At 35.1% G+C, this 15789-nt stretch overlaps 1 protein-coding gene across 1 annotated transcript in view; it reads left to right on the plus strand.

The window, feature by feature from the left end:
• The window catches only part of Faf1 (Fas associated factor 1), a 299200-nt gene that overhangs the window by 182654 nt on the left and 100757 nt on the right, over positions 1-15789 (plus strand). The window contains exons 10-12 of the mRNA XM_069987264.1: positions 522-648; positions 1509-1572; positions 2640-2721. Coding sequence (XP_069843365.1) covers positions 522-648; positions 1509-1572; positions 2640-2721 — 273 coding nt within the window. The remainder of the gene's footprint in view (positions 1-521; positions 649-1508; positions 1573-2639; positions 2722-15789) is intronic.

Here is a 15789-nt window from a genome sequence, read left to right on the forward strand (position 1 = left end):
CTTTTTTGCTCAAGGCTAGCACAGCCACTTGAGCCACAATTGCACTTCCAACTTTTTGCTGGTTATTTGGAGAGTCTCATGGACTTTCCTTCTCAAGCTAACTTTGAACAATGATCCTTAGCTCTTAGACTCCTTAGTAGCTAGAATTATAAGCATGAACTACTGGTGCCTAGCTACTGTGAGCTTTTTGAAAGCTTCATTTATTACTTTGTCTCTGACTTTTCAAGTTGTACCCATTTTCTTATTGAGCACTTAATTCCATATTCTACACTAGGGATAAAACAAAAACCCCTGTGTTCATTAAGTTTATAAATATCCTTCATTTTCTGTCATTCTCCAAACTTTGGTCTCCTTTACAGTGGGTTTAGTAATGTATATAATTCTTAAAATGAAAAGTACTAAGCTTTACTTTCCTAAATGACTTCTTGTTTGATAATACTAGTATCCTGTTGTAAGTACATAAATTTAGAATCTGCTATGTTGAAATCAATATGAATCTAATCAGGACTTTCCTTAAATAGCAAAGCACCGATGTTCATATGGTTAGTGATAGCGATGGAGATGACTTCGAAGATGCTACAGAATTTGGGGTGGATGATGGAGAAGTATTCAGCATGGCGTCATCTGCCCTGAGAAAATCTCCAATGAGTGAGTATTAAGATCTCTTTGGGGCCAGCATTATAATTCTCCCTTCTAGAACTCAAAGTTAGAAACAATGGTAAACTTTAGATTTTTGAGATATTAAATAAAGGGAGTGAACATTCTCCATTAGAATCAGTCTTTTGAGTTTTGATTTTATTAAGCCCCCAAATTCTCGGTGTAATAGTAAAAATTACAAAAAATTCAAGGAAATGTACATTTTGTTTCATATGTGTATTGTTTCCCACATCTTATCAAAGACATCATTGTGAAGAATAATAACATTTTTATCGACTAATACTCATATTTGGAAGGAAAAAAGTAAATGTACCATCACTGTCACTTCCGCTTATGAGATATGTAATATAGAAATCAAGTAATACTAAGTGCAGAATGACTGCTAAAATTAATTCTTAAGTGGCTCTTTCACTCTGTGAAATTATAGATCTCCTGTGGGCAGAAATAGATATAATATTTAAATGAAGTTGAAAATTTTCCTCATTAATGTGGTCTTTAAAATAATGTCAGATCTTTTAATACAATTTAACAACAAGATATCAAGAAAATATTAAAATCTTTACAGCTGGCACATACATAGATGCTTGCCAGAATTGTATCTGTTGATTTCCACATTTTATGAGCTTGGAATTTTTTAAAGATTATTTTTTATACTGGCTTGATGATCTTCTAATGTATGCTGAGTTAAAATGTCCCCTCAGATATATCACAGAAGCTAAAGCTTAATTTTATTTCCTCTTTATTGATTAAATATATTTCTTATATGTGGGATTAGATGTTATGTGGTTTGTTTTTTGTGTCTATTTGTTTTGTTTTTTTGGTTTTTGTTTTTTCTTTTGTTTGTTTTTTAGTGCCAGAAAACGCAGAAAATGAAGGAGATGCCTTATTACAATTTACAGCAGAGTTTTCTTCAAGGTAGGGTTAGGACATTAACTATATAAAATTGATGTTCTCTTATGCTACTGTGATTTTTCTGGGGCAATTTTAATTATAGATTGTTTAAAATTTTGCCATAAAGTATTCAAGTGATGTCTTTACCAATATATATTGTCCTGGTAGGGAAGTACATATTGTTAAATGTAAGCAGAGGTATATTACTTAATCTCTGTATCTTCATTGAAGTTTAAAAGATGAGTTAAATGTAATATCTCAATTGAGTTTCCCAAAGGACTAGGATATCATATACATTTTTAGTTCATCCTAAGACAGACAGACAAAATAAAATTTAAATGATAATAGATTTCTGTAGACAGAGATAGGGAAAATCACAGTTCCAACCAAGCCAGTCCAGGAAAGATACAGTTAGTAAGACCTCCATTTCAACCAATAAGCCATGCATGGTGGTAGGCATCTGTGGTCTTAGTTTCTTGTGAGACCCAAGTAAGAGAATTTCAGATCTGTGCCAGTTCTAGGCAATAACATCAGACCCTCCTGAGCCAAACTACAGTACCAGTAAATAAATAAGTAAATAAAATTTTTAAATAATTTAAAAATTTTAACAATAAGGCAATTTTTTACTTTTACTTTGAAATTTTCTATTAAGACTCAAAAATGCTTATGTACATTTGGGAATTTTTGAAGTGTTTAATTATGAGGATGATTAATTTTTAACCCTTAATTTGATATAAGTAATATTTCTCTTAGTATTTTTCTCATGTAATATAATATGGGACCTTTACATGAAACTATTTACATGAACTAAAATAGGAAGCTAAAGCTGTCAACACGAGTAACCAAAAAGTTAGTTGATCCTTATAAGTGGCATTTTAAGTACAACATTTGGCAGTTATAATTAAAATTCTAGAGTTGTAATCTATTAATATAGACAAGGAGAATTGAAAAAACACATTTTTTCCCCAAGCTTTTAAAGAAATGTCTTAATCTTTATACTAGATACTAGCCCTAACATTTACTTAAAAGTCATTGATTAGATTTGTGGATTTGAAATGTACCTTAATTAATAGACTCAATTTTTCCTATAGATATGGTGACTGCCATCCTGTATTTTTTATTGGCTCATTAGAAGCTGCTTTTCAAGAGGCCTTCTATGTGAAAGCCCGAGATGTAAGTACAGTTTTACCTTTCCTGATTAAAAAAACACATCTAATAGATTTACCACTAAGCCTGAGGAAATGTTTAATATACTGTTTTGTGGTGTTTTTGTTTGTTTTTGTTGGTTGTAGGACTTGAACTCTGGGCCTGGGCCTTGTCCCTAAGCTCTTTAGTTCAAGCCTAGCACTCTACCACTTGAACCACAACACCACTTCCAGTTTTCAGGTGGTTTATTAAAAGAATCTCATGGGCTTTCCTGCCTGGGCTGGCTTTGAACCGTGACCCTCAGATCTCAGCCTCCTGAGTAGCTAGGATTACAGATGTGAGCCACTGGTGCCTGGCTCTGCTTTATTTGACATTGAAAATTTGGTCTTTGTTTCATCTGCCAGTCTGATCAAGATGCGTATATCAGAGCATTTCTCTAATCTCCCCCCTGGATTTTGCAAGAGGCAAATTCTGCAGCAGGATTTTGTGTGTGTGTGGGGTAGGGGGGAGGTGTTGGGGAGAACATACTTACACATGACCAGTTTGTGTTTGTATTCTTTTCCATTACATGATTGCTAATTTCTTGATAGAGGATCAGTCTTTCCCCAAAATAAGTGTTCCAAGTAATATTGGTAGTAGTTCTCTTTCATCTGTGGGAGTATATTCCAGGGTGCCCAAGAGATATCTGAAAGCTTGGTACCAGATCCTACACTTACTTGAGCATCCCTCATCTGAAAACCTAAAATCCAGAATGCGCTAACATTCAAAACATGTTTAGCTCCCATGATACTCAAAATGTTTTGGATTTCATAATTTGGAATTAGGAGTGCTCAATTAAAAACATTTATACAAACATCCGAAAATTTAAAATGCTTCTGGTCTCAAACATTTTGGATAACAAATACTTAACTCATACTGTTTTTGTAAATGTGTAATTTCCTTTGAGTGGATTTTTGTGTTCTGAAAGAGTTGTTTTTGCTTAACAAAATTTAATTTACAAATTAGACACGTTCAGATATTGAAAACAACCAGTGGGGGCTGGGAAGGTGGCTCAGTGGTAGAGCGCTTGTCTTGCATGCATGAGGCCCTGGGTTTGATTCCTCAGCATCACATAAGCAGAAAAAGCTGGAAGTTTCACTGTGGCTCAGGTGGTAGAGTGCTAGCCTTGAACTGAAGAGCTGAGGGATAGCGCCTAGGCCCAGAGTTCAGGCCCCACAGCCGAAAAAAAAAAAAGCAACCATTGATAAAATAAAACAAGAATATCTTGTAATGAAAATTAAATGGTCTGTGTGTCTGTGTGTCTATGTGTCTAAAAGTATCTTCTTGTACTTTCACTTTTTCATTTAAAGACAGTACTTCACAGCTTTTCTTTGGCATATGCAAATACTCAGTATCAGCATCAGTACTCTAGCTCTTTGGGGATCATTAATAAGTTAAGTAAATGCTTTTTTAATGAAAGCATTTTGATGTCATGACAGTCTATCTGATAATTAAGATAACTAAGTCTAATATGTACATAACATATAGAGGATGGAGAGGCTGGACAAAGTGATAGTGATACATCACTAGCAAGAAGAAACTGAATATCTGATAATTCATCAAGCTGTTCAGGACAGTACACAATATAAAATACATACATTTTTGGTTTTGGAATTTCCCACCTAATATTTTTATGCCCCAACTGACTTAGCTAAAGAAGGAACACTATCGACCAACTGTAATATTTTTTCCCAACATTCACTGTGTAGCAACTCTTTCTTAAAAACAGATTTGGGCTTTGTCATCTTAAAATCAAGTAAAAATTCAGAAGGCACATTTTGAGCAAGAAGATTTTAATTACTCTATTTGTATATTAACACAGCAATCAACACCTCAGTAATTGCTTCAGTGTATCTCTATAGCTTCAGCTCTTCTCATTTCCCTACCTGCTATGGTTTAAATATTCCCTCCAAAAAAACTTACTTTGACATTTAATTGCTATTGTAACAGTGTTGAGGAGAGGTACCTTTAAAAGTTGGCTAGGTCCTGGGGATGCCACCCTGATGAATCCATTAGAAATTTTATCTCAGGAATGTGCTAGTTATTGTAGGAGTTTGGTGTTTTTTCCCTTCTTTCCTCTCTCTTCTGCTGTATTATCATGTAATATCTTACCATGTTATGATACGGAAAGAAAGCCCCACAAGAGGCAAACTCTCTGTATCTTCAGTACAATTTCTCCATAATCTTACTCTTCTTGCATGCTTCCCCAATGCCAGGAATGCCTTTTCTCCTGCTTTTTACTGGAGGGCCCTTATTTCCACTTCCATCACCTACCCTTCTAGTACTGTCTAGTGAAACCCTCTGTTTTCTGTTATTGGTACACTAAACACATTGTAATTATCCATTCTATATATGTCTTTCCAGGTTCCATTTTTCTTTTGGCAGGAGCCATGCCCTTTTCATTCCTAAACACAATAAATGCAATACATGTTTAATGAATGGAACAAAAGTAGGGAAACAGTGGCATGTAAATGGAGAAGGGGAAACTGCTAACATTAAAGAAGGCAAGCAGTTTTGATAATGAGTCAAAGCTTCCCTGTGAGATTTGTAATTTATATATAGTTCTGATACAAAGAAAAGCCCATCTTTTTTTTTTTCAGTACCCATGTTTGAACTCAAGACCTGGTACTTGAGCTTGTTAGGGAAACTCTACAACTTGAGACATATTCCAAGCCCATTTTGTTTTATTTATTTTTCAAATATAGTCTCTTTAGGTTTTCCAGGTTGGCTAGTGTCACATTCTTCTTACCTGTACCTCCTGCATATCTAAGTGTGAATCACAATGTCTGGCTTGTTTGTTGAGATAGCATTTCACTAATTTCTTTCCCAGGGCTGGCCTTGAACTTTAGTTTCCTGATTCCTGCCTCCCAAGTAACTTAGATTGCAGACTTAAGCCATTGTATACAGCCTAAGAAAAATCAATCTTAAATGTTAAATACTGAATTTCAAGAAAATTGGTCAGTTTTTAAGTGCTTACTAACAGTTAAATAATGGTGCCAGGGACCAGTGTGATGTTTCCTTCTTAAGAGGCTAAGATCTGAAGAATGAAGGCAGTTTGGTTAGAAAAATCCAGAGACTTCTAGATCCAAAATATCCATCTAAAAAGCAAGGCTGGAGACATCAAGTGGTAGAGCAATAGCAAAAAAGCCAGATGATCAAATACAAGGCTCTGAGTTTAAAACGAAAACAAAATATTATTTATTCTTAGAATGGTAGAATAGCACTTTTTTCTTTTTGCAGTTTCTAGAATTTGAACTCAGAGCTTGGGTTCTGTCCCTGAACTTTCTAACTGATTTTATGATACATGTTTTCCCATATTTTATGGTATCTTTATGTAATTGTATTTATGGATATTTGTATAAAATGAAGTCACCTTTTGATACTATTGTAGCATTTTCCCTTTTGATATATGCCCATTTGTTTAATTGTATATTATTTTATGGAATTTTAAACTTTTTGTTGTTGTTATTGGTCCTGGGGCTTGAACTCTGGCCTGGGCACTGTCCCTCAGCTCTTCAGCTCAAGGCTAGTGTGCTACTACTCGAGCCTCAGCACCACTTCCAGTTTTTGAGTGGTTAATTGGAGGTAAGAGTCTCATGGGGACTTTCCTGCCCATGTTTGTCTTTGAACCATGACCCTCAGATCTCAGCCTCCTAAGTAGCTAGGATTACAGGCGTGAGCCACTGGCACCCAGCATAGAATTTTAAACTTTTATTATAAAAATTTTTGTATAGCCGGGTACCAGTGGCTCATGCCTGTAATCCTAGCTACTCAGGAGGCTGAGATCTGAAGATCACTGTTCGAAGCTAGCCCGGGCCTTATCTCCAATAAACCACTAGAAAGCTGGAAGTGGCACTGTTCAAGATCCCCACGATCGACCAAAAAATAATAATAAAATTTTTTGTATAAAAATAAATATAAATAAATTTTAAATATTTTAATGTTTATTGCAATTAAACCTTAGAAGTTAATAAAATGTAAGCTGCATAAAAACATTTCAAAATATACTCATTATTTTTGACTAAACCATTTCAAAATAAATTATAAAGTTCATATTTTACTCCTAAAACTTTAGTATGTCTTGTAAACATGAGATTTTCCTACTTAATCATAATACTATTGTCATATGAAACAAAATTAATGATAATTCTCAAATATTAATATTCAATTCATATTAAAACTTCAGCAGTTGTCCCCAGAATAACTTTTTAGCTGTTTTTCTTTCTTGAACACACAATTCACTCAAGGATCACAAATGATATTTAAGTTTTAGACTTCTTAAATCTCTCTTAAGTAAGCACCATCTCTTCCTCTCCCCCTACCCCCCATGACATTTGCTTTGTGAAGAAATCAAGCCAAATGACTTGTTCCAAATTCTGGATTTGTGTGCTTCTTTGCAATATTATTTGCCTTGTTCCTCAGGCTATCCTTCCTTGGGGGCAAAAGAATAATAAGTCTAATTGTTAAATCAGATAAAGCACTTTTGTAAGAATGTTGAAGGGCCAGTGTGGGTGCTCACTCCTTTAATACCAGATGGGACAGAAGGGTCACAAGTTTGATGCTAATCTGGGCTCACAGTAAATTCCAAACCAGACTGGCCTAAGTAGTAAGGCCATCTCTCCAATCCTCCCCCCTCCAAAACAATGATTTGTAAGTAATACTGAAGAATAATTTATTATAATAAGATTTTAAATGCTTATTAAATCTTTGGTTCTGTGATCATGCAGTTGTATTTAAACAGCCACTTGCAATTTGATAAAAACATGTCTGTCCTTTCCAGTAAGATTAGTAAAACAGTTGAAATGATGAAAAAAAAATGTCTCTTGTTTTTGTTTTTGTTTTTTTTTGGGGGGGTCTGGTCATAGGACCTGAACTCTGGGCCTGGGCACTGTCCCTCAGCCCTTCAGCTCAAGGCTAGCACTCTACCACTTGAGCCACAGCGCCACTTCCGGCTTTTTTCTTTTTGCTTATGTGGTGCTGAGGAATCGAACCCAGGGCCTCAGGCATGCAAGGTAAGCGCTCTACCACTGAGCCACCTTCCCAGTCCTGTCTGGGTTTTTTGTAACTCCAAGTATAGCTCTTAGGGCTGGGAAGTTGGCTCAGTGATAGAGTGCTTGCCTCATATGCATGAGGCCCTAGGTTTGATTCTCAGCACCACATAAGAGGAAAAAAGCTGGAAGTGGTGCTGTGGCTCAAGTGGTAGGGCACTAGCCTTGAGCTGAAAAGCTGAGAGACAACGCCCAGCCCCAGAGCAGAGTTCAGGCCCCACGGCTGACAAAAAAAAAAAAAAGTGTAGCTCCCAAAATAGGCATAAGTATTTCTAAAATCTCATGTCAAGAAGTTCTGTATTATAGCTTTAAATGCAGATACTTATACAGTATATTACTTACAAAAGAACTTTTACTAAGTATCTTGCACAGTAAATTGGCATTTAGATTTATTCAAACTTGATAATCCCCAGAGGAGCATAAGCTCTTGTTTATTAACTCCTGGATATTTCTAATGAAACAATTGATTGTTTGCTTTTTATTAATGTGAAGGTATTTTAGCAAATGAAAATAATTGGTTCATGTAATTAAAAGTGTTGCTTCCTAGTAGATTCACATCAAAATTCACTGACCTTTGTGGACTACTAAAATGTCTTTATCTTCCTTCTCTTGTTCAGGTTTCCCTTCCCAGTTTAAAGATCAACAGTTTATGCGTAATTTATTAACATTTCTATAAATGTAAGCAAGATTTGGCCTCATGATGAATAAAGTTTTCAAAATTAAATTGAAGCTGGTATGTTTAGTGTTATATATTTATCTCCCTTTAATTAGGTGAAGTACAATATATAATGATAATGCTTCGGATTTACATGATGCTGTTATATAAAACATTTTCCTGTATATGCATTTCATTTGGACCTTATAACCAGTAAGATAGGGAAATTAATAACTATATTCTCATATTAGTTCATTTGTTTATCAGTGCTGGTCCTGGGGCTTGAACTCAGGGCCTAAGAACTGTCCCTGAATGTTTTTTGCTCAAGACTAGAGCTCTGTCACTTGAGCCACAGCTCATGGACTTTTTCTGCCCTGGCTTTGAACCATGATTCTCAGATTTCAGGTCTCCTGAGTAGCTTTGATTACAGCCGTGAGCCACCAGTGCCCACAAATAAGACCTTATGTTCCAACACAGGTAAATATGGTTTACAATATACTACTACACTTCAGATTTCCCACATACATTCTGCACTGCAGGATTCAGTTATTCAAGTTTGTCTCTACTTTTGAGATTTCACATTTTAGTTTACCCAAATCTTAATATTATTTTTAAACTTATGAAAGTATCATTTTCCCAAAAACAATTTGCTAATGTTCAAACAATTTAGGGCACTACTCTGGCACTCTTATGAAATTTCTTTCATCTTAAATATCACATGTTTAATTTAAACTGTGGGAGGCACATTAATTTTACCAGGGCAACAGATGAGCCTCAAGCACCAGCTTTCTTCACTTGAAGTGAGAAATTGAGTTCCAAGAGTAAATAAAAACAAGATTGAAGGTTTAAATCCTCTGCTAGGCTTTTTGAACTTATATACTCATTAAATGTTTATTGGAGTGGTGGGATTACAAAGGATTTGGGGAGCTTCATCAACTGGTATATAGTTAATCACTAAGTAAAACACTACATTTGATAAAGTGTTTCTCACAATGCCACATTCAATCCATCTTAATGAAAACTGCTTCAAACTGATTTCATTTGAGAGCACTTGTTGGTGAGAGTGTTTATGGTTCTTTCTACCTTTTCCTTGAAGATTTATAATGCTACCCAAATCAGAGCGCTGATTTCAACGAAGCAGGTGTCCTAAGTTCTTTTATTTAAGTATATCATGATGAAATTTAGATTTCTGACTATACATTAACCAATTGTATGACCCCTCTTTCTTGTTCTTAACTATTAATGATGTTCACAGAGTTAAGAACTATTCATGTTTATTACATACCAACTAACTATCTGGGATACAGAAGTTCTCTGCCCTTAATAAATTCACAGTCTAGCAGGGAAGGTAGACAATACACAGATCTGTAGCATACAGTATTCTAAAGACACAGGGAGGACAGTTGCCTTTACACCTTCAAAGATGTTTCTAGAGAAGGTACCCCTGACCTGATTACTTTTTATTCACTGTGTAGTTCTGTCTGTTCTCAAACTTGTGATGTTCCTGCTTCATTCAGCATCCTCAGTTGTGAGATGACGGTATCTACCATCCAGCTCTGACCTGAATCTTAAAAGATAAAAACCATGCTTGGAAAATAACAGAATTCAGAACAAAACAGAGATAAAAAGTAATAGTTAAAGAAGATTAATTAATCTAAGGGAACTAAAACAAGTTTATGTTAGAAGGCTGAACAGAGAGTTGTATTTGCAAGGCCCAAGGCTGGAAAGAACAATTGAGAGTCATAGAGGAGGGAAGCTGTGATTCCCTGCCTTTAACAGGCATTTAGAAGGTATTTTCTAGGTAAAGCTTGTATTTTGCTTTTACTTAAAGACAAAAATGTTTATCTAAAGGGCAATAGTTAACTTTCTTAATTAAGTTAGTGGAAGAGCTACTGCTGGCTAAGCCATGAATTTCTTAGGAGTTTTTCAAAGATATATATATTTTTTTTTCCCCTAGCTCTCTGGGGCCCTCCCTAACTCTCTGTCTCTGCCCAAGTCTCTTCTATACAACAAAAAAAATGCCCTAGACAATGATTAGACATTTGTAGTAACTGAAAATCAACAGCAATAAAAATCACAATGCCAGGGTTTATTACCCACGTGATTAATAAAGGATTGTTACTTTCCCAGGCATCCTCTTAGGACAAAAGGCTTTGATATCAATAATCCTGATATGGTCCATATATCTGAAGTCAGACCTAGTACTTTTTCTAAATGTACTGAATTTAAGGAAACCAGAGCTCAGGTCCTGCTTTCCATTTATAAGTTTCATAGTCTGAAACTAGTAATAAACCTGTTTCTAATCTGAGTGGGGGGAAAATGAGAGTGTTGTTATATATCATTGATGGTAGTTTTGTTGTTATATATCATTGATGTCAAGGCACTGTTAAGCTGTTTTGAACAAATTTGAAAAAAATAACAAAAGTGGATTTCTTACTCAGTTTATGAACTAGCTCTAAGCATAACCCCAGAAAGGAATTTTGTAAACCTTGGTTGATATTCCTATCACTAAAATGAGTGTTTCACTTTGACAATGCTTATTATGGATCAAACTTTTTTAAAGTCAGCTCATTGTAAAGTAGCCTGTTTTCCTTCCTCGGGAACTCTATTAACCCCCCCCCCCCCCAAAAAAAAAAAAAAACCCAAGTAAACAAACTTCTTTGTGCTTTGGAAAATATGCCTAGTCTGCTCATTTTGTCTGTGTTATCTTTTCAATTTAAATTCCTTGAAGGCAGGGCAGTTTCTTTTAGAGTAATTTTATGTGACAGTTTAGAACAGCATCCTGCACATGTATGATGCTAACATAATTTTTTAGCAAAATATTTTCTCATTGCTCAAGTAATGTTTATTATAAGAAAAATAATAATACAGATTCATCGTAAGTAGAGAATAAAAGTTAACATGTAATTCTGATCATGGAAATAACCATTACTAAATGTATTTAATTTATAAACATTTCATAATTCTACAAACATGTATATTTGTCAAAAAGCTGACATTTTATATTAACTTAGTTATCAGATCTGCCCATTTGGTAAAAATGTTTATACCTGTATTGTAATTATTTTTTAAATTAATCAAAAACATATTGTTAATTTATGCTACTATTTAAAACTTTCTTAACTTGATCACCTTTTAAAAGTATTTGAGACTGTGTTGAAAATGAACTAACTGTTCAACTTGTGGATGGGAATGGGAGGGAAAAACTGGGAGAGAGCAAGAGAAGGAGTAACATTATCCAAAAAGAAATGTACTCTTTACCTAACTTATGTAACTGTAACTTCTCTGTACTTCACCTTTATAATTAAAAATTAAAATTCTATTTGAGCCAGGTACCTAGGAGTCACCTGTAATCATGGCTACTCAGGAGGCTGAAATCTGAATATCATGCTGCAAAGCCAGCCTGGGTGGAAAGTCCATGAGACTTATTTCTCCAATTAACCAACAAAAATTCAGAAGTAAAGCTGTGGGTCAAGAAGTAGAGCACTAATCTTGAGGGAAAAAACTCAGGGAGAGTGTCCAGGACCTGAGTTCAAGCCCCAGGATCAGCACCCCTCCCCCAATTATATATATTTGAAAAATATCAGACATAAGAATCATTACCATCAGTAGACTATCCATTCTGCATCATTTCTCCTATAGGGTCCTCCCTGGTTCTACAAATTATTTTTTATTCATATTATTATTTTAGAATGCTGAAGCTGTTAGATCTGTTCCATATTTTTGCTTAAAAATAAAAGGCTGGGAACGTGGCTTAGTGGTAGAGTGCTTGCCTAGTGTATATGAAGCCCTGAGTTTGATTCCTCAGTACCATACATACAGAAAAAGCCGGAAGTGGTGCTGTAGCTCAAGTGGTAGAGTGCTAGCCTTTAGCAAAAAGAAGCTCAGGGACAGGTCAAGCCCCAAGACTGGCAAAAATAAATAAATAAAATGTATGGTAGAAGTAGTACTAATGAGAATTATCAGGTTTGAATTCTGACTCTTTACTGGCCTTTATTACTAATAATAGATGTGTACTATTAACCAAATTATTCAACTTCTCTGATTACTCAACTTCATCTTCTCAATTCTACATTTAAGACTTTGGGATATAATACATATCTCATAGGGTTATTTAACAAATCAGGCAGCTTTGAATTTGAAGGTAGGCAGTTTCAAACTAGCCTGGTACTGGCTAGCTGTATATCCCTCCTGCATTTTCTCAGAAAGGCAACTAAAATAACTTGGTGATAAACCTCACTTTGAGTAATGAATCCTTACCTTTATAGTGATGATGTTACTTGAATGTTAATGTCAGAGAAGATAGTGTCACTGAAAGATAGGGCTAGAAGAGAAATACCTGAGGAGGGGGTCTCATCAAGAAACCCATGAATGTCAGCAAGAACTTTTTTGGGTTGTTAAGTACTAGTTAGCTTTTGAAAGAGTTTGAAGAAGAAGATGACATTTTTAGATTAATAATACAGGAATAAATGATATCTGCAAAAAGCGATATAAGAAATTTGTAGGAGGAGTTAGAAGGGACAAATGGATAACAATGAGACTGATCGGTGTAATTGAAATATGTGTAATCCTTGGAACAGCAAGCAGTGATTTAAAAAACAGTACAGTGGTAGCGCGATGTAGTTTACAAAATTTTGGCTCTAAATTTTACAGCCTGTCCACTTCCCTGTATCTTTTTATACACATTAATCTTCTAGTATCTTGTTTCTCACCAACTCTCCTTGGATTGCCTAACAAAACAGGAGAGAATAATACCACAAAGAGCTGTTTTCTCCAATATATATACTTATGAAGAATTCCAAAAGTCACTAAGAAAAAACAACAACCATAGTATGGGTAAGTAATATAAACAGGTATTTTAGAGAAAATAGAAAATACTATTAAATTAAAATATGAAAAAGATGCTTCACATTTTATAATATAAGAAACACAGATTAAAACTACACTTAACAGCTTTTTTGCCTATCATACCAGCAAAAATGGCTGAATGTATTAATGCAAATCAAAAAAATAAATACACAAATATTTATTTTAGTATTGTTAAAAGCACAAAACTGGAAATATATACATTAGTAAAAGATTAAATAAATAATGGTATCTCATAGTGGAATACTATATACAATTTAAAAGATGAAGCTATTCATAAATATTGCTGTGGAATGATGCACAAAATAAGTGAATAAAGTGAATTGCATAATAACATGTATAGTGTGGCTGTTTTGTGTTCTGAAAACACCTGTGCATATAGTAGGTAGATAAATTACAAGAAGTTTTTTTTTTTTAATGCCAAGACAAGCCACTTACTGTGACCTCAGTGACCTTGTTGGATCTCAGTTATATATAATCTGGTACACATGCATTTCAGTCAGATAGGTGCACCCTTCACTGTTACACTGTTCCAAATACTAGCAGAGTAGCTTCCCTAGATGAAATGATTGGATCACATGTTAGCAATGAAAAGACTACCTGCCCTATTGTGTGAAGAAAAGACTAGAGTCATTCTACACAACCTCCATGCCTTCTTGCGGTTCATTCAATCATGCTTTCCAATTGGCCTTCTTAGAATAGCTTTTCTCTTTTCTTATAGCCAAATGTGTAAGTGTAGTATTCTAAAGAACTTTTTTTTTTTAAGTCAGTCATGGGGCTTGAACTCTGGATGTGGGTGCTATCCTGAGCTCTTCAGCTCAAGGCTAGCACTCTACCATTTCCTAACTTCCTAACTGTAGTATTCTAAATGACCATTCTGGTCATTGCCATTATAATCCCCTAGCGTATAAGGCAGAATCCTATGGTAAACTGAGAAAATCTTTCCATTAGAACAAGAACTAGTACATAATGTGTAACTTTTCTTCAAATTTTATGGATTATTACAGTTCCATAAATTTATCATTTTTACATATAAGTAGGAATATCTTTTAAAGTTAAACTATTATAGGTAAGAGTTATGATTCAATTTAGTTGTGCATAACAGAAAAATTTAAAAAATGAATTAGAATGGACGTTAATTTATCTCTTCCTTTAAAAAGTCTACAGGTCATCTGTCCAGTCCTTGTATGGCACATCACAAAGTAAGAAACTCAGGCTTCTACTGTCTTGTTGCTTCTCTGAAAAGATTCAGGATTTATCATGACTGCTGGAACTCTCAAACTTACGTTCAAATTATCCTGAACTTAGTTACAGAGCTACATTTGATTAATAGAAAACTGAGAAAAGTTTTTTCTAGTTGTCAACCATTAATCCAACAAAAGAAAGCAATAATAGAGATTTTTCTCACCAAGAAAGAAATGGAAAATATTTAGGTACCATCAGTCTCTGCCACACATACTAAGTTAATTATTAAGAGTTAATTAAAAACTGGTATCTGTTGCTCAAAGACTGCAATCTTAGCTACTCAGGAAGATGAGGTCTCATCTCCAATTAACCACCAGAAAATTCAGAAGTGGATCTGTGGCTCAAGTGGTAGAGAGAAAAAGCTTGAGCCAAAAAAGAGAGTCAGGGATAGGGATAGTTCCCAGACCCTGAGTTCAATCCCCAGAACCAACACACACACACACACACACACACACACACACACACACACACACACACACACACACACACACACACACACACACACACACACACACACACACACACACACACACACACACACACACACACACACACACACACACACACACACACACACACACACACACACACACACACACACACACACACACACGCCACAGTCCTATGTGCATAAATTCAGCTTTAAATTTTTTTTTTCCAATATTCTACTTTGAAGTCTGTCTGCCAGGCAACACAACAATCTATTAAACATCATTGCCCACTAATCATTATACTTTCTACAATTTTTTTTTTAGTCAGTCATGGGGCTCTAACTCTGGGCCTGGACACTGTCCCTGAGCTCTTCAGCTCAAGTCTAGTGCTCTACCACTTGAGCCACAGTGCCACTTCCAGATTTCTGGTAGTTAATTGGAGACAAGAGTCTCATGGAATTTGCTGCCTTGGCTGTCTTTGAGCCAAGATCCTCATGTCTCAGCCTTCTGAGTAGTTAGATTACAGGCGCGAGCCATTGGCACCTGGCTGTTTCCTACAATTTTTAAACAAGAATGCATTATTAATATAGTCATACATCTTAATGTGAAATTAAGTATAAATATCTTAAATACTGCTATGGTTTCCCCATTTCTCTAAATATGGAAATATGAAATAAGTAGACTGAGAGTTTTTTTTTTCCTCAGTAGCCTAATTTAGGAAAGGGGAGTGCTTGTCTACTACTATCCTCCAGCTGTGCTGCTCACATCTATATGTATGTTCTGCCTATTCAGTAGACCTGTGGTTAACTAG

Source organism: Dipodomys merriami, unplaced genomic scaffold, assembly GCF_024711535.1.
Source record: "Dipodomys merriami isolate MVZ:Mamm:240054 unplaced genomic scaffold, mDipMer1.0.p SCAF_34, whole genome shotgun sequence".
Classification (NCBI taxonomy): domain Eukaryota; kingdom Metazoa; phylum Chordata; class Mammalia; order Rodentia; family Heteromyidae; genus Dipodomys; species Dipodomys merriami.